General features: G+C 37.0%; 1 protein-coding gene across 1 annotated transcript in view; it reads left to right on the top strand.

The window, feature by feature from the left end:
- The window catches only part of OTOG (otogelin), a 94754-nt gene that overhangs the window by 17957 nt on the left and 54040 nt on the right, over positions 1–22757 (top strand). The window contains exons 14-21 of the mRNA XM_048308285.1: positions 5214–5346; positions 6287–6464; positions 8301–8425; positions 9335–9547; positions 11125–11290; positions 11801–11875; positions 14833–14876; positions 16020–16173. Of these exons, the coding sequence (XP_048164242.1) occupies positions 5214–5346; positions 6287–6464; positions 8301–8425; positions 9335–9547; positions 11125–11290; positions 11801–11875; positions 14833–14876; positions 16020–16173 (1088 nt within the window). The remainder of the gene's footprint in view (positions 1–5213; positions 5347–6286; positions 6465–8300; positions 8426–9334; positions 9548–11124; positions 11291–11800; positions 11876–14832; positions 14877–16019; positions 16174–22757) is intronic.

Raw genomic sequence — 22757 nt, 5'->3', positions numbered from 1 at the left:
TCAGGCAGTTATGTCAAGATAGAACAGATCTTAAAATTCATACATGGTACAGGAAATGTAGTGCACTGAACTTAGCTGTTTTCTCGAATCAGGCTTTTCTCACTGAGTTCTACATGTGCATGTAAGGGCAGGATTTGGCCCACATTTATACTAAGGTCATGATTACCAAGCTGCTGGATTCACCGTAGGAGAGAGACTTCGTATCTTGGCCAGATTTATGTTCTGTCTCCAATGGCCTTCTGTAATAATTTTTACTTAGAAGCAACTGTACCGGCATTTGAAGTGTATATAGCCTTAAATATGACTTTGCCATGATTCTAGACCATCTATATATGTTAGGCCCACATTATTACATAATTCACATAAAATCAGATTTTGCACCTTTGCTTTGTACTTCTGTGGAGGTAGCTACGTTATTTTTCTTCTGTGTTCTAAATAAATGTGTGATTCTGTAAGTCCTTTTACATTAATGATTGCAGTCACTTTCTCTGCAGTTTCTATTGTTCATGCACTTGAGATTTCCTTGGAGAAATGAAATGGTTATATCAGTTGTCATGCTACACTTTATAAAGGCATATTTCAGAAGTTGTTTTCTATTTCTGCATTTTAACCTACTTCTCTGGATCACCGAAAAGACTTTTAAGTAGAAAGTTAGAATAAAGTTGCAGTGACAAGTTTATTATAATAGAAAGTTTTATTTGCAGTCCAGGTAGGAGATTGGAGACTGAGTGCAGGGAGTGCCCCCATCTCAGTGGTAGAAGTTGAGAGGTAAGAAAAATAGCTTAACTGGATAGAAACCAAATATATTCTGAAACTTGATGATCCACAAACAAATGTCTCTTCTATGGTTCCTAGGAGAAGTGTATCAGGACCCTAGATGAGATATGTGACAGGGCCTAGAAGTTACCACTGCTGAAAAAGTGGATTCCTGGGTAGGAAATAAAATCTCTGTATAACACTCTAACAGCCTTCAGCTCTTTGAGGTAGAAGTGTTACAGTGAGGCCTGTGAAATGAAGTCTTGGCAAGGACATGCACATTTAAAGAACTTCCACACTTTAACCTCTGTGTGCATTTTTCTTGTGATCCTGCTAGAATTTCCTGTTTATAGGAAGATTGAAGCTGTTTCAAGATGTATTTGGTTGTTGTTAGAATTCCCCCCTTCAAGTACCTATTTGAGTTAGCTTGGTTTTATTTCAACAAGTTGGGCTGGCTTCATTCTGTGCTAACCTTGGAAACCTGAGGAGCTGATTAAGTTTGTATCATCTCAAAGAAGTAAAAAATAAAAGGAATATATGTGAAACAAAACATAGGCATAGGCATACATCTATTCAGTGTCATAGTCTTAGAATTTTGCAGGGTCCAAGAAGCTTGAGAAAGGTGGTTGTGCATAGTATAGATTAACTATATAATGGAAGAAAAGCAAAGGAAATCCCCAGAGAAACTGTCTAGGCAACTTTTATATCAAATGAGAGTTGAGGCCAAAGTGACTTCTTGCCGAAGCTCACAGCAGAGTACCTTTCAGCCTGACCTGCTGAAAAGCCCATCAATTAACAGAGCAAATATCTGCTGTGATAATGTGCGTAGTATGTATGTGTGTCTCATTCCCTTGGGCTAGGGAACACTCTGCATACAAACAGACAGAATTACGCTTTTTGGTTTAGTTTTTGTGGTTACTTTTTGTTGGGGAAAGTGATAACCAAACAAGTTGGCTTTCTGCAGCGCTGGTGAGACTGCAGAGTGCTTTGTGGTGACTCTTGCATTCTTCCTCAGCCTCACTCTGTGACTTTACTTAATGTGTCTTTGTGTCCAGGTGGTTTGTAGGTGAAAAAAACCAGATTCTCTTGGCTTTTACTGCATGTTGGGCTTCATACCTCACCTAGCCTTTAACAAAAGTAACCTGATCAGTCCCTAACAGGCATTGATTTTACAGAGGTCTGAGTAAAGCATTCTGGATGTTAACAGAGTAATCAGAGGATTATGGGATATGTCCCAGAACTACATGCTGCTAATTTAATTATCAGTGTACGGGTGATAAGAGGGTAGTGAGAACAGTTTGTGTAGTATAATGCAAGAATTTGGGGCTTCAGTGCAGCTATTCAAGTCTCTAATTATCAACCAGCTGGTACCACTTGGCAGGAGATCTGCTTTTCAGTTCCCCAGGCACCCTCCATTATTTTTTTTTTCCCATTTATAAAAATTAATGAATTGAAATGGGAAGCTAAAAGATTTGTAATGTGGAATCTCATATTTCTTGATGGCTTGAGATTTTATGTGCTTCCTTAAAAAAGCCTTATCACTCCCATCTCATTCAAGCAGACTAGAAAATGTGGAAAGAAAATACCTGGGGAGATTTCAGCTTTCTGAATCACAAAGAATCCAGTCATCCTGAGCCTTAGAGTTGGTGACATAAACAGTCATCAGGCAGCAGGTTATTTCAAAACGATGTGAAATTTTGTTTAAGCACTTTCTGGAAGGAGAATCAGTCAAGTGATCAGCACAGCTTAACCTTATCTGAGTTTCAGGTGACAGCCTCACTGGCTTTGTAGTTTGTATGATGAGAAGGTCTTCTGAATATAGATTTTTTTTTTTTTTTTTTTTTTTTTTTTTTTTTTTTTTTAAGAGTCTAGTGAGAGAAATGGCCATTCCTGTGAAAACACCTGCCAAAAGCTGACAGGGCCAGTGCTGAGAAAGAAACAGTCTATTGGAACAGAGAACAATTGTCAGGCAGAATTTCTCCTTCAGTTTAAGCCTCAAGGAATAATAAAGCTTTTGTTGATACTGTGTAGTAATGTACATACTGTGGAGGGTTGTTTTCTTGGTTCTCCTCTGTTCTGCATGCCTCCAGACATTCTTTTATTTTCAGCTTTTTAAAAGACCAACCGTATTGTCAATTTGTATCCATTGTTGCTGAATGAAATGCACAGAAACCTAATTTCTTAGTAAAGAGGCAAGACAGCAAGGTAAGCTGCAAGTACGTGGCTTCACAGGGCAGATGTCTCTCTTCACTCAGTCCAGGAGAGATGGTTGAGCTGATGAAATATCTCCAGTTATTTTTATAACCTCCTATTTTCAAGTTTCATTTTATCTTTTCCTCTGCCGGTGAAAGATCACTGTTGCATTGTCTAGAGACAGGGAATTTCTGTATGTAGTTTTTAATCTTTACACACCGAGGTGTGCACTTGTGTCCATGGTACTTGAGCTGACAGATGATCTACTCTGTGCTAGTTCAGCATCTCTCAGAGCCACATGGTAGTGCGACTTGCAGCTCTAGGAATGGTTTTCAACAATCAGGGCAGCATTTGAAGTCCCAGTAAAAGTCAGAGTTGAATAAAAGTGTAAATCTTTAAGCTGAACGTTCCAATCTCTTTGCACTGTGAATGATCCTATTCACTGTATAATTTTGATATTTGTGCAGCTGTCCAAAGGTTGTCTTTTTCAGTGCCTCTTTCAGCACTGAAGATGCTTAGAATTTTACTGTTTCATCATTAGTTATGGCTTGACTGGAGGCAGTGGGGCTGAATAATATGGCCTCCAACACCTCTGGTGGTTATTTCTTGGCTGCAGCACAGTTCCAGATGCAATCAATTTGGAATTTTCTGCAGGGAGACCTAGAATTTTCTTTGGCCATGTGATGTCTGTATATATTCTGGTGTGTAAGACTGTTTTGAATTTGTGCTGAAAATGGTGTTGGTAAGAGAGAGATGGTTTTTGTTAGGACATTATGAAACATCAAAGATGCATAATTGAGATGAGAGTAAGATGAACAAATAGTGTGACAAGAGTGGACCCAATTTTTGTCATTGTTCTGGAATACTTGTTAAATGGTTACAAGGTCTTGTAGTGAAGGAGGCTGAGCAGAAGAACCAGCAACTGGGTGCTTCCCCCTTTCGTCTGCAGATGGCAGGGAATGGACAGTCTCTTGACTTTATCCAGCCACACTAGGCCAGCCTAAATAAGCTGGTGTCTCAAGCTGTGCTAAAGAGATTTGAGTGTAACAGGAGTGGCACAAACGTGATTTCCTTCTGGATCAATAAGAAAGTAAAATGTGGATTTGGATTCTGATGTGTTTCAGCATGTAGCAAGGTCAGTGCTGACATGGTGAAGTTCAAGTCATCTCTCGATCTATCTCTGTGCCTGATTCTCTTTGATAAAATATTTTTCTTAAGAAATTAAGTAGTGATCAAATTCATTTTGTTAAGAAAAATCTGTTAACCTGCTGTAGTTAATATACATTCTTTAACAAGCATTCTTTCCATATTGGCATTGGAAGCCAAAGCACCACTCTGGAAAGTAGAAGTCCTGTCCTAAAAACTTTGATTGTAATTGACCACTGTTAATCATCTACCTGACTTGTTTCCATGTTACTTAGTAGAGGTGTATTTGCTGTAGAATTTCAGTTAATTAGCTGCTTTTGGTACTGCTGACAATTCGGTTTCACTGGAGAGTGTGGGTGTAAAAAAAGTGAACAAGGTTGGTCTAGGATTTTTTTTTGAGTATATTTCATCCAGACTGCAATGCAGTATTCCTACTTGTGCTTTTTTCTGTATGACATTTTGACTTGAAGAAGTGAAATGGAAATAAGAATAAGCAACAGTAGCAGCAAGAAGCAAGCTGGGTCAGTTGGATGTGGTGATACTTTACGCTGTCACGATGCTGCCTTTCTTCCATCAATATTCATCCAGGGAGCTTATGAACATGGTTTACTCTACAACTCCCCTCAGAAATAATTAACTTAGATGCCGTTTTAAATAACGATTTAAAAGATGTTTCTGTCTTTCATTAATGTTTGCCTTTAAAAGAATTTTGTATCTTAAAATATGCTTTAAAAGAAGCTGAGTGTATCAGAACACGTTGAAGTACAAATCTGGAGTTTGATGCACTGCTCTGTAGATAATGCAGTGTTGTTAGTGAGCATCAACTCAGCCTCAGTGGGTCTTTAATCAAGGTGTCTCATGAGTTGAGGGTGTCGTGGTACTAAGCTATGTAAAAATTGTTTAAATTTCTTTCCAAATCCCAATTCTGTGCTGTATTTGCATAGCAGGTTAGTGTTATTAGGCACATATGGGAAATCATTCAAAATAATGAACTTTCTGACTTAGCTGTAAAGCTGCATATTTTATAAGTGCACTCTGCTAGAGAAGCAGGATATAACTTAAAATTTTAGTTCCCCACTAAGTATAACTTTGCTTGTTTGTTTTGCTCTCACTTGCAGAACCAGGATGGATCATGTATCCAATCCATCAGCCTTATTCTTAAGCAGGACCCCAAGAGGCAAGTGACTCTGACTCATTCAGGAGATGTTTTGATCTATGACCAGTTCAAAATTAACCTGCCTTATGCAGATGGTAAGGAATAAAGCATATAAATCCGAACAAACACTAGAGCAATATTTTAATGGCATTTGTGCATGTTGTGACACTGTCAATATTGCTAACATACTGAAGTTAAAAGGCATATTTTAGTATCAATATCGTTATTTCTTAAGAAACACTGTGCAAATTCGCTTTTGATGTACTTTTTACACTAATGGTAGGAGGTATACAGTGGCTGCACTGGACTAGTTGTCTCTTTTGTTAAGGTTGTATTTATTTTAACAAGTCCAAATGCCATCCCTCACATTTGCAAGGTTTGTTAGTTTTTGCCTGAGGGGACATTCTTGCCTCTTGAAAATTATTATTCTTGAATGGAATAATTTCTTCTCCCATTTTTGTAAGCAACTCATGTAAATTTAAGCAGAAAGAGTCCTATTGCCCCTTGGAGACGAGCTACAGATTTTCAGACAAAAAATGAATTCTGTTTCTTTTTGCTTTGAGTTTTTAAATCTCCATCCTGAAGATGTCTGGCATTCTACATAGGAATACGTGATTGTTAGATTTAGTGTTATCTTTAATGAGAGCTTTATTTGCAGATCATTAGTACATTTGATATCTGCAAGGCCTTGGCTCTTCGGGAATTTCACAAGAAAATGCTGTAACACAGGAAGCGTGTTCCTGGTTATAGGATTAGTTTGTCTACAAAAAATGGTCTGCAATGTTTATATCTTTAAATTGATTTCATTTAGTGCATTTTAAAAAGTGTGGTGACTCTCACAAGTTTCTTGTTTTGTTCTTAAAGTTTGAATCAGTATAATCTTTCATGAGAAATCAATGTTTAGAGGAAAATAGGAGAAAAATTAAACTTACATAAAAGTGCTATAAACCAAAACGAGTGAAATGACAAGAAACAAAATGTAAATTTCAAGCAGATTTCCTTTCCCTTTCAACAGTCTCTGTTTTTACTCACCAGAGTTATTTGAAATACGGAAACTCTCCTCTGTATTTCTGCAAGTAAAGACACAGATTGGATTACAGATCCTCTACGACAGAGAAGGACTGAGGCTTTACCTTCAAGTGGATGAACGGTGGAAGGATGACACTGTGGGCCTCTGTGGAACCTTCAATGGAAACACAGAGGATGATTTTCTGTATGCAGAGCTGCAAGATTTTTATCTGCCAGTATATGAATATCCATAGTTAGAGTGGTAGATCAAATGTGTACTGAAGCTGAAAGGATAGATACCAAGAATAATTTATTTTGAAGTTTTTCATTAGTGAGATAGATAGTAGGGTTTAGTTTGCTAACAAAATCTATAGCTTCAGCTACAGAATATCAAGCCAGATTTTGCTTGAAATATATATTATAAATATATATTTAAAAAATATTTTATATATATAAATTTTTAATATAAAACTCTGGTGGAGTGTACATGATGCACAAGGGCTATTTTACCAGAAAAATGTTGTCCAAAATACAGAGTGGCCTATGTAAGGAACTTTCTGCCTCTCTACAAGAGTCTATCTCTTTCCAGCTCCTGTTTTCTCCTGCGAGTCCTAATCTGCTGTCTCTGACAGAGCCTCCATTGTTCAGTTCCTGCAGAGCAGCACCAGGAACAGGCTGCTCCCTGAGCTTCTCTTCCTTGGGATGCAGTGAGAGGTGGTCAGAGCTGCCCAAGCACCATAGTCAAAACTGCTGTTTGCCCAGTTTCTTTGCAACATACTTCTCACAGACACTAAAGAACAAATTGGCTTCCAGTGGATTAGAGTAGCCTAATGGAGCTGGGAGAAGAACACAAATTTAGGACACAACAGGATAGTTCTTTTACCAAGATATGATAAGGAAGAGTAGGAGAACTTATTCTCTCAAGACCATTGCAATTTTTCTAACTCAAAACTAATTGAGGAATGGAAAAGCTTTCCATTATATTTCCAGTTTAAAAAGACATATACACACACAAATATATCAGTGGAATTTTGAACATTTTTTATTTTACAGATTCAAAAGTATTATCAGACTATTATTTATAATGAGACTAGGAAATACATAGACAGCATCTCGATGAAGCGATATTTATGTAAAACCAGTTAAAATATTTCTGTTTGACAAGTAGTTTTGTAGTGTATTTTTGATGACAGTCGTTGGATTGCTCTCATGCAAGTGAGCAGCTGTTCAATAGTTGGCATTTGTGCAAAAAAGCACTTAAACCTGGGGACTTCTGAATTGTGCTGAGACATGACACAGACTGTAGTGTATAATCATCTTGACAGGTACGCAACCAGCCTGACCCACAGCGGATTTGGGAGACTTGCCCTAGGCAGTGGTGTCTTTTGCAATGCCTTGAATCCCAGCTGCTTTGCCAGTGACAATACTCCTGATTGTGTGCCTAATGCAATCTTTTTCCTCAAGTGTAGCACTCCATGTTTAAATGCACAGTTTTGATCGTTCTCTCTGTATGATGTTATTGTGCCTTGGTTATTTTGATCAAAGTCTTTATCATTCAGCTTCTATTACCTGGGCCTCATGGGTATCAATTGCTTTTGCAGTTGTATTTCTGGATGCTTGGATTTCTTTTCTTTTCTCTTTCCTGAAAGGAAAAGAGCCTGGGAAGTCAGCAACAGACAGGAAAGTACAGGTAGAAGAGAGATTAAAAATGAATCGGATATCACTAAGGAGCCAAAAATACAAATAAAGGAGTTCAAACTATCGGGACAGTGATGCTTATGATTGAATGAGTCATTCCATAAAAATGGAATTTGGTCTATTTTGATCTTTTCTTCCTTAAAAAGTCTCTAGAGGACATTTCTTTTGTTTCTGGGTCTGTACCTGGAAAGAGAGAGGAGTCCTGAAACTTAGGATTACAGTTTTACGGGGAAGTGCATGAGAATATGGAACAGTGAAAGAGGAGCTTGAATCAAAGGATGTTAGAACTGAGACCATTCTGCAAATTCACCATGTTTTTTCTGGCTAACTTGTTTTGTAAAAGATCTCCGGTTGGAGTAACAGAAAGCACTCCAGAGCTGTTTGGAAACACGTGGAAAACTTCATCGGCGTGCGTTCTTGTGCGTGATAGTTCACAGGTGGATCCGTGTGATGTTCATCTGCAGGCAGGTGGGCAGTGAAGGCCTATTCTTATTGACAAATGCATTTCTACTTAGCACATCTGTGCCTTTTTTCCTAGTTGGATCAGGTACAGCAATTACCAGTCCTACCCATTAAAGAAATTAGTACCTAGAGGCAGCTGAGTTCAATGCCCTAAGAAATCACAGTGTGTATTGTTTGAGGATTTTGTAATACTTGCAGAGGCACTTGAAACACATCAATTTTATTTCTGGTTTGCAGTTACACTGTGTTAAGTTAAACATGCATTAAAGTTTGGTAGTATGTCGTGTATTGGTGATGCTACTAGTTAAGATGGAGACTCAAAACTACTGCAGTATTCGTTTTTGAGAATACTAAAAAAACCCTAAATACTTGATAGTTGTCTACTGTGGAAGAGGATGAGTGGAAAAAAGATGCTTATGCACTGCCAGCCTATAGATTTAGCTGAAAGGGTCCAGGTGGGGTAATATGCAGGTGGCTGATGCCATGAGGACCACAGATAGGTCATTAAGTCATCCTTTAATAATTATGGACTTTGTAGATCATCAGTTATATCCCTTTCACAGTTCCTACCACTTCTTGTATTGGACACTACGCACTTGTAAAGCCATAGAGGTAGAATATTAATTACATTGCTGTAATTTCAGCAATGCTTGGGAATTGTCGTGTCTCCTGCTACAGCATCACCTGTCTTCTGAGTATTTACATGATGTGCAGCACTAAAAAGCTGCATTCTTGGTAACAGATTTGGACGTGAACCTTAGTTCTTCTTTATACCTGTGTAGTTATCAAAGATTAAAAGATTTATGTGGCAATAGAATATAACCATGATTGGTTGCATTGTATAGAAGACACTTTTTGTTCCAAGTCTTTTTGAACTCCCTCACTGAAACAGTTTTTAATCTGTTATTTGTGTAGCCTCTTATGCAGCGGAAGCTTGTAGCATCCTTACGAAAGATCTTTTTGCTCCATGCTACCCCTATTTGAGTCCTGTTCCCTATTTTGAGCAGTGCAGAAGAGACACTTGCAAATGTGGACAGACTTGTTTTTGCTCTGCTCTGGCCCATTACGCTCATCATTGCCGAAGGTTTGGAGTTGTAATAGATTTCAGAGGAGCTGTCCCAGATTGTGGTGAGTTTACTTTCACTTCTAGACTTAAATAATTACTGCCTGAGCACTTTGGAGACAATCAGAAAATAAAATTAAATCAATACATTCTTTTAAAAGAGAAAAGGATTAATTCTAGTGTGATCTTCTGTGTGCCAGACAAGGTTATTTTTTTATCAAGACAGAGTTAATAGTAGTGTTCTTAGAGGATTCTTCCTTTACAGTTTACTTTCTTTACTTCTTTGACCTATGAAACATTATAAAGATTTTTTTTAAATAGTTGGAGGACTTCAAATGTGTACAGAATTCAAAATATGTCTGTCCTTATTATATGGCGTTGCACAGCTCGTACCATATAGATATTATTCATGAACTGCATGAATAGATTTCTTTTCCTTGTAGGTGCTAGGTTTATCTAATTTTTTAAATTAACAAGAAGAGGAATGATGGTATTTAGCAGTTTTAGTTGGATTACTGTCAACTTCTGCTGACAATCTCTTGGCTTATCCTCTTACTGTCAGCAACACCGGAATACAAGAAGTGCTGAAGCAAGTGTTGAAACTTGGTATTGTTGTTATTTAGTTTTAAACAAAGAGAAGAATTCAGAATTTACGTATCTTTATAGATCACGTCTGTTATCTACTCCATAAAGCCTCACAAGCAAAGGAGTGGGATAATATTAAATTCTTCAGTTTATATTAATTTTTAATGATGCAAAAGATATTGATAGGACATGTTAGGCTCTCACACACCTTTTAAAAAAAATATGGAATTGGAAACCCGATCAAGCAACCTGAAACTGACACCCCTGATGTCAGAGTCTGGTCTGGTTCTATTAACAAGTCTGAAAATCATTTCTAATGAACATTCAAGAACTTAAAATTTAACAGTTGTCATCACACCATGTAATTATCCATGTTGTAGTGCATGATGAAGAGGATTAAGTTGGTCCAGCTCCAGCATCTCAAGCTGGAATATCTGTATATATATCTGACAAGACTGGCTCATTTGCTTTAGTTATGGCCTGAATGGCTGTGTCCACTTTTGATTGAAAGAGTCATTCAAGCCATTTGATTTTATTTATCTTTTCTGGAAGTAAGTACAGTTCTCTTATTTAAAAAGTCATACTTGTAGCATTTAAAATACGTGAATCTGTTAGTATTTCAAGAGCTTCAGACTTTTTTTCAGTAGAGCTTTATAAGAGACATATATAGAGAGAGATAGAAGAAAACTTAAGATGGTATTGTGCAACGTCTGCAAAGTATACACATTTTATTTAATGCTTTTAATGTTTTCTTTAAGGTGCTGTGCACTTCCAAAAGCCCATACACAAGAGCCAAGTATTTTCAGAGTTAGAGGCAAAAAGGCTTCAGCTGTTCAGTTTCCACAGTGTAAATCTGGATTAACTGCACAGACTCATTGCGCTTGTTATTACTGTGGATTTACATCTGTGTAGTTTACACAACCTAGTGCCAAGATAGCAATTTTAGTGGAATTTAATGTGATTGGGAACGAAAGAATGGAGATGTTTATCAGAAAACTTTTGGGAGGTACTTGAGTCTCTTGCACTGCAATTTGAGAGATTTGTTTCATTTGGACAGCTCTTTCATGTGAAGATACAAAGGAGTACAGTACTTGTGTATCTACCTGTGGCAGAACCTGCCAAGCACTGTCTGTGCCAGAGACATGCAGCAGTGGCTGTGTTGAAGGTTGTGCCTGTCCCTCTGGAATGTATTTGGATACCAAGACTGAACAATGTGTGCAGAGGTGGGTAAAATTGCAGTTCTGATACTCACACCTGTTGTTTCGGACCACCATATTCGCAAGTCAGAGTGGGAAGCTAATAAACATCTACCCTTGTAGATGATACGCATCTGTAAACTTGACAGGGTCTCTTAGACCTATACAGAACTGATGTCTGTATTAATCAAAAATAGCTTTTCTATAGCGTGTACACTCATCCAACATCATCAGTGCTAGTTCTTACATTTCTGTCTGGTTTTTGGCATATAAGAGATGCAAAACATAAGGTTCCACTTTCCTACTGATTTGGTTTGAAATGTGCTTGAGTTGTATGGCAGTATTGAGATCAATTTCTTTCGTTAAAAAAGAACAAAACAGAACAGGACAACCACAAAACCACCAGCTAACCAAGAAAAACTTCACCTAAACCAAAAAAGCAGCCAACTGAAATTTGAACAGCAATTAAGTCAATGGGAATTTTGTTTTATTTCTTCAGTTTGGGTTAATCAGTTACATGTTTTTTCTCTACTCCAGAAATGAATGCCCATGTTACTTTCAAGGAATTGACTATCCCCCTGGAGAAAATGTTGTGACATCTTTAGGTAAATGGTAAGATACAAAACTGTGTTTTCACATAACACGTAATTGTGTCACAATTTTAAGAGCTCTATCAAACAATTCTGGTTATTTTGTTGGGTTTCCTTTTTGTTGTTTTAGTTATTTTTTAATGAAATATACAGAATAAGCCTGCATCCGTTTTCTACGTTTGACAAAGGTCCTTTAGAATTCAGGCTTTTTAGGCTGCTGTGCCTTGTAATGCAATATATTGAAGTGCAAAGCAGAAAGAAAGGCACAATAATTTCTTATATCCATACCAATGTGGAGAGCTTCAGAAAAGCTCAGAGATTTCCTGACTGTCCTTAGATCTTCATTGCTATTCTCCTTCCCTGTACCAGATTCTAAGTCCTTTTATGAAGAATTATTAAGAATCTGTCTTCCTCTAGTATAGAATCATTTTAAAAGAGCAATGTGGCTTTTGCCAACTAAGGAACAACACAAAAAACTGTCAGCTGCAGCCAATGGTAAATAAGCATCTCTGTTACTGTTCCTTATATTTGGCATTTGTTTTTGTCCTCTTGCTCTTCCATTTGCATCATCGCAGTCATGACATTAGAGAAGAAAGCTTGTTAGATGATCCTGGATGCTGCCAGATGCATCCTTTTCAATAGTAATTTCTGTCTGGAAAAGGTTAAATAATGTGGACAACAAGTTCTGTAAATAACAAGCTTTCAAAAGTAATATCTGAGCTCTCACTGCTTGTATCAGTTGTTACAGCACTTAATTAAAAGCGGAGCAGACTGAATCATGTCTGTGACAAATCAGTGTAGTGCTTTAGTTTGTTGTAAAAGCCACATTAGAGATTGGTGTTGTCAGGCATCTATTGCAATGGGGGCACTTAGTAAGCACACACAAACTCATTCTTACTCTTGTTGATGCTGTGATGATTTTTTGCCTTTTCTTTTACACCCCTGTTACCCTTTTTTACAATTTCTGTGTTCTTAGTGCTTTTTGCCTACATTCTTGGACTTGTTGGTCAGGCTAGGAGACTAAACATTTTAGAAGCTTCGTAGGTGGGGGTTAGTGTGCCCCAGACCCCAAGGTGTTCTCCAGAACACATTCTGTTAGATAGAACCATCCAGGGGAAGGTTCCTTGGGGAGGGGGGCTCACTCGAGCCTCTCATTGGGGAATCTTTAATAGATACGCTAATTAGTAAGACCTATAATGTTATACCAGATCTTTTGGGGGGTGGGCATTGCGATGTGCATTGAGGTGCATTCGACATGGATGTGATGCACCTAAGGATCCTTAAAATAAATACCAAAGTAAAATCCCTTTTTCTCTTCTAACCGTGTTTGACTCTTGATTTTAAGACCAGGAAAAGGCATCATTGTCAGCTGTCCATAAATACTGATTATTGTAAGTCGATATCTTACTCATCAGGTTGGCTTATTTTTACCTTAGGGCAGATTCCCTGGAGGGTGCCAGACAGCCCATTGTGCATATGGGGCTGTGCAAAGGCTGGGTGCACTGTTGCCTGCCCTCCCAGGGTATTTTTGTTTACAGAACATGTGCCAAACAGCACTGGCAGTCATGGGAAGGGGCTTCTCCTGGTAAATCTTTAATCTTCATCCTCAAAGGTCTTGTTTAGCTAATTTTGCTGAGCACTGTGATGGATATATATGGCTGAATGCAGACAATGTGATCATCCACAAATGCAGTATCCAAAAAATTACTGTGGACAAAAATCATTTTTCTGTTGATTTCAGTGCAATTGTTTGGGATCAGGCAGCTTATGTTTTGTGTCAATGTGTTAATAAAAATAAAATCTACTGGTTTATAACTACTAGAACTTAAGACAGAATTAGAGATCTGTGTCTCCCATTTAGACATGATTTTTACTCGAGGTGTTTTAATAAGGCTGTATATAGATCTGTTGGGAGTAGTGGCTTTCAAATGCAGAGGTACAGACTGTCAGCTCCTGACAATTGCCTTGTGCTAGGTGATACATTAGGGGTCATGTAGGAATACATGTGTGGATGAAATGGAAAAAAAACCACTGTGTGTTGAAGTTGTTTTATCTGTCACTTTGTTTTTATTGGAAAAAAATTATGATCTTTAATATATTGTCCCTGTCCTTTTTCCTCTCAGTTGCTTCTTCTTTGGAACTTCCCACTTTCAAACTGGAATTTCTTCTCATGTTTTTCTAAGGAATAGCTTTTCTGCTCTGTTGCTTTCAAGCAGTTCTTTAAAATATTTCATTGATATTATATCCATATTTGAGTTGCCTCCCTCTCAGTTGCCTTTGGTACTCCTTTTCCTCTTGCCTGAGTGATACTGTTCATTCCTTGAGCACTTTTCCTGCAGGGCTTTGGGGTCTAATGTGTTCACAGAGAGGGTGTAGCACATACAGAATTTGATTCTGACTCTGCTGAGTAGCCGTAGGAGTCCTGGGGATGCCTTAGCCTTTGCAAAAGAATGGGAAAGCAGTGCTGGATTTCATGGACTCTGCTTCTCTAGTGAAGACCAGGACCTGAAACTAAGCCAGCACAGCTAGTTTTTCCTGACAATGAGTTGCAATAGGAGCTGCTACCATTTTAGAAAAGTACTGGACTATTTTGGCTCTAATTAGAAAGGAGCAGACAGTGTTAGGTTTCTCAGTGCTTCCCTGCACACAGTATCTTGTTAGGATTGGGTTTTATGCGGTTTTGAATTGTTTCATGGAGGGGAAATGTGTGTTGGGGAGCAGTATAGGGGTATATTCCTGTACATATTTTTTTGTCAGCCCATGCATTTTAATTTGTAATCAAGCTTTTGCTTTATGCATAATTTTAACTAATGTTCTTCATGTGTTAAGGCAATGAGCACTTTATCCACAGTTATAGTGTTCAGTGCAAACATTTGCAAAATTATTTTGTATTGATTTTTTCCTGCATTACTAAATAGAATGTATTAATGTTTTAGATCTTCCTGGCTCTCACTACGTCTTTGTGTATTTCCATTGCAGCCATTGCAGGGATGGAGTAATGAACTGTGATAACAACATAATAGGTGAGTGAAGAGAGGGAAAAGATACTTCAAGTCCAATGAATACATTTCCTCCAATCTCTGTGGAACCTCTTGTCTGAACTAGAAGACAGTGTAATGTGTACAAATTAACTTCAGGAGATCCATAATTATATATTTGTGTGATTGAAAGTAACACTCCTGCTTTGTAGCAGCCTAAATGTTCAAAATACTGTTAAATCAGAGCAAATTTTTTTCCCCAGTACTTTAAAATATTATTTTTTTAGATTGCTAATGTAGGTAAGCTTAGCTGCAGGATAAACAGCAGACCTTCAGAAGGGCAGACAAAGGTTAGCTTTGCCCCAAACAATATGAGTGTACAAACTGAACACAGCCAGTAATTTTTCACAGATACGTTTTCTTTCCCTCCAGAAACCCTGACTAATAGAAATATGAAATTATTTTGTCATATTTTGCAAGGCAATGAATCAACTGCTTTTCCTACTACAGTGGATTTCATATGGCATGAAGTATTACAGTACATGCTCGTGTTATGATTCTCATGTCAGCGAGAAAGACATTTATTTGAGGTTTCCATCTTGGAATTGCCAACTCCTTGGCTAGAAATCTGTTTCCCATGCACTTGAAGGTGGTGCTTTGACTGATTTTCACAATTTTTCCAGAACCTCTCTCCTTAACAAAAAATTAAGTAAGCAGCAAACCCCAGCAACTGACCAAAACCAATTCAAAACACTGACACTACTTTTTGTGTACGCAGTATGCTCAGTGCAGCCCAAAAGTAACAGTACAATAGGGTTGCTTTGTTCACAGTCAGTGGCTTCAGCAGGGCAAGTGAAATATAGGTCTCAGATCTTCTCTTGACAGTTTTTTTACTTTCTCTTGATTTTTGTTTCTCTGTTGGTAGTACATTTCTGTTTTGGAGAACCAATTCCTGATTAACAGTTTAGAAAGTCATGTCCCTTACTAAAGGAATATATTCTTTTCAGTATTTTGTATGAGAAATATAGGTTTCTATGGAATTAACTATGTACAGGAGAGGCCACTAAATGTTACTAGCATTGCTGGATGTTATATTTCTGTGTTACAAACCCTCATTGCACACATTATTTACAGAATACAAAATTTCAGGTACAAAGACTTAAAGCATTTGTCAATTTTATCCCCCAGCACACAGCTGCCCGGTTGGACAGATTTTTATTAACTGCAGTAATCCACAAGTGGATCCTGAGCTCAGCAGAGAGAGGACTTGTGAGAATCAGCTGCTAAACCTCACTTTCTCAGCACACCTTCCTTGTGTGTCAGGTTGTGTCTGCCCACCCGGGTGAGTACGGATAGAGTTACATCTTTCGGTGCACAAACATGACTGAGTAATTAATTCTGTTGAGGATTTCTACTCAGTAGAATTCTACTTGGAGAATTTGAGATACCAAAGGGTGAGCATCAAACTTGTGAAGGCTTATACCATGGTACTGCCTCTTGAAATCATAACAAATGCTAAACCAAGAGACAAGTGGAGTTAAATACCTCATAATAATATGATCAAAATAACGAGAACGTAGAAATGGCAATGAAATAATTTGATTCAATCTGTGTGTTACAGCAGAATTATGTTTATCTAGATTTTTTTTCAAATATCTAGCCTCTTATTTTAACATTTGGCTGAAGGAGACAAGTTTATTTATTCATAGGCATAATTTTCAGTATTTTTTCCCTCAAAAGGATCTCTTAAGTCCTGGGGATTTATGCTGATAATGTACAGATGAGCTGTCGTGGAATCAAGCACTGTATTGTTGAGATAATTTTGAATATAGAAATAACAATAATGTGTTTAAGTTATGCCAGCCTTGATGGGATTTAGTTTCTTAAGCACTTAGCCTGGAGATTTTAGTGTTATAATTCTGAAATTATTGTTTATACCTTGAGAGCCTCCTTAAAACAAAGGGTAAAAGCCAGAGCCTCATTCGAACTGTGTTGAAGTAGCTCAGTTGAAGTCTGTGCACTCATACTGAGTGATGTATATAGTTATTTCCATCTCATGATAAAATATTGCTACTCAGGATTTGGGGATTTTACTTTAATACTCAGAAGCATGAAATGTCAAATGATTCACACGAAATGGAACCTGTAATTAGTTGAACTCACAGTGTGGTACCATTGTGAAAAAGTGCAGTGCTAAGGTAGATATTTTCAGAATTGCAAAAATTCACTCTCTTGCACCAGGCTGACATATGTCAAAGCTACCTTCAGCAGCACTGTATGGCTGGCAACTCAGATCATATAAACATTTTATTCTCTGCTATTTTGCTGTGCATAACCTCTGAGCTTGTGATCTCTCCTGCTTCCTGGTGAAATTTAGGTCTGCAATTTAAGCAACTACATTTTTTTTCTAGCATTGGAAGACTCAGGGTCAAGTGTTGGTGATCCCAAAGCTCTGATAATATGGTTTTATAACCATATAATAAGGGGCAAAGTGTTATGATTTCCTAGAGATAAAATACAAAATAAAGAAGTTTTGTCTTCACTGTAACTTTGGCAAACTGAATTCTGTTCTCCTATGGCTGTACATTGCATGTAGAGATACTAACACAAAATTATATGGTTTTGGTTTCTTGGGGTTTTGTTTGTTTGATTTGGGTTTTTTGTTTGGGGTTGTTTATTTGTTTCGGTTTTTTTTGGTTTGGTTTTTTTTTTTTTTGAGGAGGTGTGACGCGAAAGGCTTTTTTGTGTTCCAGAATTTTACCCTCAGTGCTGCTTCAGGTAGAATTAGGAAACAGTGTTAAAGCCTAGAGCTTGAACTAGGAATGTCAGTCTGTACTGATGAAGTAGAAATTAAAGTCACTTGCAAACTTGTCAACACTGATATTTTAAATATTCACCTCTAGGGGTGCTATATTGCTTATATAGTTATGTTTTTATTTGAGGTTGCTTTAGGAAAAATTAAGAAGATCCTAAAGGTTTGTGGTTTTTTGGTGTCCTTTTGGAAAAGCGAGAGACTTATGCTATGTATTAACTATGCAGGTTTTTTTATTTAGATACTGAATCTTAATGATGAAGGAATTTTGCTAAGAGTTGCTTTTTGGATAGAAGCTGGATGTGAAGAGCCCTAATGTTTTAAGTCAGTCACTGAATTCACACTACAATGAGTCATGCTGCAGATTGAACACAGTAGAGTCAGAATCAGTACAGTACAGTTATGAGAAAATTTTAATTAAATTTTTGGAAGAGAAAAATGGGTGAAATACCAGTAGCTTTACACAATACTTCATCCTGTGTTCATGTCAGTTCAAGCAGTGCAGGATTCAAATGCACTGTGGATTTGTGCAACTTCGAAATCCCCTTTCTCAGCTATCAGTTCTTACTGGTGAAATGGAAAACTGAGCTGACGTTGTCCACTTTAAAAGGGTAAAACTGCCATGGAATTTTTTTGATCTTAGCATTAGTCCTTTACCTGAAATTGTAAGTTTCATTCCTTTATTCATGCTTTTGTTCCTCTTTGAGATCTTGCATCAGTTTATCTTGATTCATTACATGCAAGCTAAGCTGATTTAAGTAGTAATGAAATCAATTTAATGTGTTTGATTAATTGATTTAGGTAAACTAATTTAAAAAGTGAGTGAGGTAAAGCAAATATGTCACAACTCAGAAACCTGTATAGGAAGCTGTGTTTTTTCAGGAGGAAGGACCTTTCTGATCTGCTTAGTGGTGTGATTATTCCTCAGTGATACCCCAAAAGGTACTTAACAAAAAGAGAAGGAAAGAACCTGTTTTCACAGAAGGTGCCCTTAAGATTTCAAGGGGGCAGTATTTTTGTTTTGCAGTCTGTTTTTCTAATGTCTGGAGTGTGAAATATTCTTTCAAATAATTCACTACTTCTAGTATTCCTTCTTTTTTGTGATTATAGTACAGCTGTGCTTCATTCTTTTTACTCTGCAGTGAGTAAATCAAATGCAAGTAAACATGCTTAAGTAAATATCTAAATTTGCAGGAGATCATTCTATAGGTTACAGTTCTTAAGGCACAAAAATTAATGACATACTTTCCATCTATTTTAGAAGCTGTTGAAATAAAATATTAATTCTCCTCAAGCTTGCTTTCTTAATGTTGGTTCACACTACTTTGCCTGACATATTAAGTAATTTTAAAGACTTTATTTATGTTTTTTCTTACTGGTTTTCATCTGTCACCTTTTAAATGGAAACTTTCTATATTTCTATGTTGCATTTCAAAGAACTAAGTAATACTCTCTCAGTGCATAATTTTTCAAGTACAATATTTGAATTACATTTGCTGCTTCTGTCTTTCTATGAATCAAATGATTTTTCCCTCCTTAACTGTACCAAATGTGCATGATTTGGCAGGGAGACAGAATCTTTAATCAGAGTGCAGAAGAAACAAGGAGAAAAGACAGAGTAAAGGAAAAGGAGGGGAAAAGCCAGTAGTATCTTCCTACATTTCTGCATGCTGTGTGACATGTTTGCTACAAATGGACATATGCTGGTTTGTGCCTGTCCCTATTCCATTGGTTTTCCATGGTCTTCAGTCAGACCAGTAATGATCTCTGAAACAGCTTCTGTTCATTGTTGCTTACAGCCTGCTCTTGGTGTTGCTGTCAAGAAAAGCAGTCACTTTCCTGAAGGAATTGTGTTTTCTCGCTTCCCCCACTGACAGGATGCTACCCTTTGACTGCAGCATGAGTTGGATTTAACTGATCTATGCTGTATAGAGTGTACAGTGCAAAATTTATACTGTATTTGCAATATATTTAGTTTTGTGGGAGTATTATAATGGTTGGAGTTAATTATCTTAGAGGTCTATTCCCAACTAAATAGTTCTATGACTCTAAGCTGAGCTTGACTTAAAGTTTAGAGCTTAGACTCTAGACTCTAAGCTGTCAGATTTTTTGAAGACAGGTACTTTTATTTGGACTGAATCAGTCAAATTGTTTATGTCGATATTTATTTTAGATCATGTTATCCATTCATATTTCCATTAACTGAAATATTTAGCAATTTCCATGTCTATTTTATATTAATTCAATTTTGCTGAAAAACCAAGGCCTTCCAGTCCCTAAATATGAATAATAAATACAAATTCTGAGAGTTATGTCAATAGCTTGAAATACATATTGTCTCAGATGCAAATAGTAATATTTTCTATTGCTTTTGTTACATCTGCCTATTAGATCTTCCTAATTTTTTGCCTTTTATGGTTTTGTTCCCTCTATAAAGCTATGTTAATTAAACCAACCACTATACAATTAACCTGAATCTGGGAGTCTCTGCTAACTTTGCAGTATTTGGAAACTTTAGTTAATAAAATAATTAACTTTTTTTGGACTTTAAATCATGACCAGACTTCTCTTCCTAGTCATGCTTATAAAACTGGCTGTAATTTTCTCCTTGTTTCAGTGACTTTTTAAAATTTGCACTCAATGTTAGTACTGCAAGGGAATAAAAAGTTAATTCTCAGCTGGCTGCTAGTAGTGGTTATCTCTGTGTCCAGGTCACTTAATTTCTCACAGCTCAGCAACATCCAATACCCAACTCAATATTTTATAGAGTGTCAACACACTGACCTTAAAAAGAAAGCAACACCATTCTAAAATAACTAAGAACACAGTGTGCTCCATTTTCCCAAGCATATGTATTTATTTTTATAAACTACCTGAGTCCGTTTGAACCTCAGGAGCACAAGGCAATTGTATTGAAGTTTTCTTTTTTCCTTGCACTATATGTTTAGTTGTTTATAGCTATGTGAGCCACTGTTTTAAGCCAAATGTCTGATAATTTTTTTTTTTTTTTCATTTAGGAAAAACAAAACCAGACCTTCTTTCTCCCACCCCCACACCCTGGAGATAACTGTTGTTATTTATGACAGAAGAATGTCTTTTGGGCTAAAACTGGACTCTACTAAATTTGAGGAAATTTAATATAATAAGAATTTTTGTCTGTTGCTTTTCTTTCATCACTTACTGCTCTCATAAAATAGATCAAGGAAGAGATAGTAAATTCAAAGCTGTAGTATCCAGTAATTGTAATGAAGTTTCATAACTAAGGAATATAATGCCAGATTTTCCTTACAAAAATTTCTAAATTATCACTGTATTTCTGTGGTATGTATCAAATTACACATAAGGGGCTTAAACACATTTTTGGAAGGTTTTATTAAAAGAAAAAGAAAATTCATCCCTTTCTAATTTTCAGAAAGAAAACAATGCATGTTGTCATCTTATAAATGTGCCTATGGACAAACAAACCTATTAATGGGGGAAGAATACAGATGAGTTTCAAATATTTTTAGAAAATCCATCTTTATGGGTGCAATTACATTGACCATGTTACAGCTTAAAATAAGTCTCCTTAGATTAAATCAAAGTCTTGTGCTTTTGGTGTGTATTTAATGTCATTTTTCAGAAGACCTACTGCTCCTCAGTTTAAGCTCAGAATTTACTATTATTATTAGCATGAAAATAAAAGCTGTGTTCTGTCCAAACCTCTCGTTTCTGGATGGCCCTGCTGCTGCTATCAGGCTAAGTATTTTTAGTCTTTTGCTTCTGATTTAGGCAGAGTTTTGCAGAGGTCTGTCAAGAAGACTTAAATGTTTTCCAGGCAAATAAGGATTAACCCCTATGGGGATACATAACATCATGGCTATGCCCTTGACTATTTCCTCAGGAAAATACAATCCTCTTACAAAGACTACATCAACATTCATGTATTTGGAATGTTTCAGGAACTAATATTTATCCACACTGGATTTTATGCTGGTTTCTATTTCTGATGGCTATAGACACAGTGTGCTAAAGGTGCAGGAGCTCATTTCCAAAGAAAACATCTATTGCAGTGCCATTGCAAGACAACCCAGTTCTTTTCCATCGTCTTCTGCTTTGCCAACTTGCAACTTTCCTTGATATATTTTAGAGTTCCTTATTTCTTCTTGCAATACTTACAAACCCTTTTGGTCTCTTATTTTGTAGTTTATACCAGCTGCAAATAAATCTCTAATTTTTTTTTCTGTACTTGTATTAATTGACAGTAAAACTTCACCAGCTTCATTGAGATTCTTGAGCACATGTTCATATTACCTTCTGCTTTCTGACTTGTCTTTAAGAAGAGACATATGAAACTCTGTCACTTAGTTCAAAAGGAGGCTTCTGTTATGTTCAGAGTTACTTTCTGAAATTCTGGTGCTGGTGGCAGGGGGGGTTTCCAATCCAGGGTGAAGCTGCAAAAAAACTGACTATCTCAGTTAAAGCATCGAAATCATTTGTTAACACAGAAGGATGGAAATGTAAAGTGAGAATAATGAAAACCTTCCAAGCATATTGCAAAATTACTTAATATTTTGGTATAATAAACCAGGGGAAAAAGGAAGAAGAGGTTGCAAGGAGCTCCCCAAACAAGAAAGAAAACAGTCAGCAGGAATATATTAACTCTTCCTTGTCTAGACAGTGAGTGAACTGTAGTGAAGGCATTAGGTGCTACAGTAATGTTACCAACATGGGATTTTTTTCTCAAAATCTGTCTTGTTTTCTGGTTAGAAAGTCATGGGTGGCAGTGGAATTCTGGGATTAGAAATGCTCTCTTCCCCTAAACTCTATTACAGACCTTTGTAGGAAGATCTGTGAAACCCTCAGAGAGCAAATTTGTAGTTGTGGCAAAAATATTACGTGGCTGCATAAATCAGTTGATGTCAGACTGTTGCAGAAGAGGGGAAGGAGCCTGTCCAATATACGACTTGTTGAAAACTCCTCTGCTGAAGAGGGGAAAGATTTTTTTTTTTTCCTAATGTTTTGGTCCAGGTTTGTGAGTTTTGCAGAAGCAAGGAAGTGTTTGGTGATTGACAGGTGACATATTACTTCTAATGGTGCCTTTACCAAGACTGTTTACATATTTCTGTGTGTGT

The sequence above is a fragment of the Corvus hawaiiensis genome, chromosome 6, assembly GCF_020740725.1.
Source record: "Corvus hawaiiensis isolate bCorHaw1 chromosome 6, bCorHaw1.pri.cur, whole genome shotgun sequence".
In the NCBI taxonomy this organism is placed as follows: domain Eukaryota; kingdom Metazoa; phylum Chordata; class Aves; order Passeriformes; family Corvidae; genus Corvus; species Corvus hawaiiensis.
The sequence above is the reverse complement of the archived record's forward strand: the minus strand, read 5'-3'. Positions and strand labels throughout refer to the sequence as shown.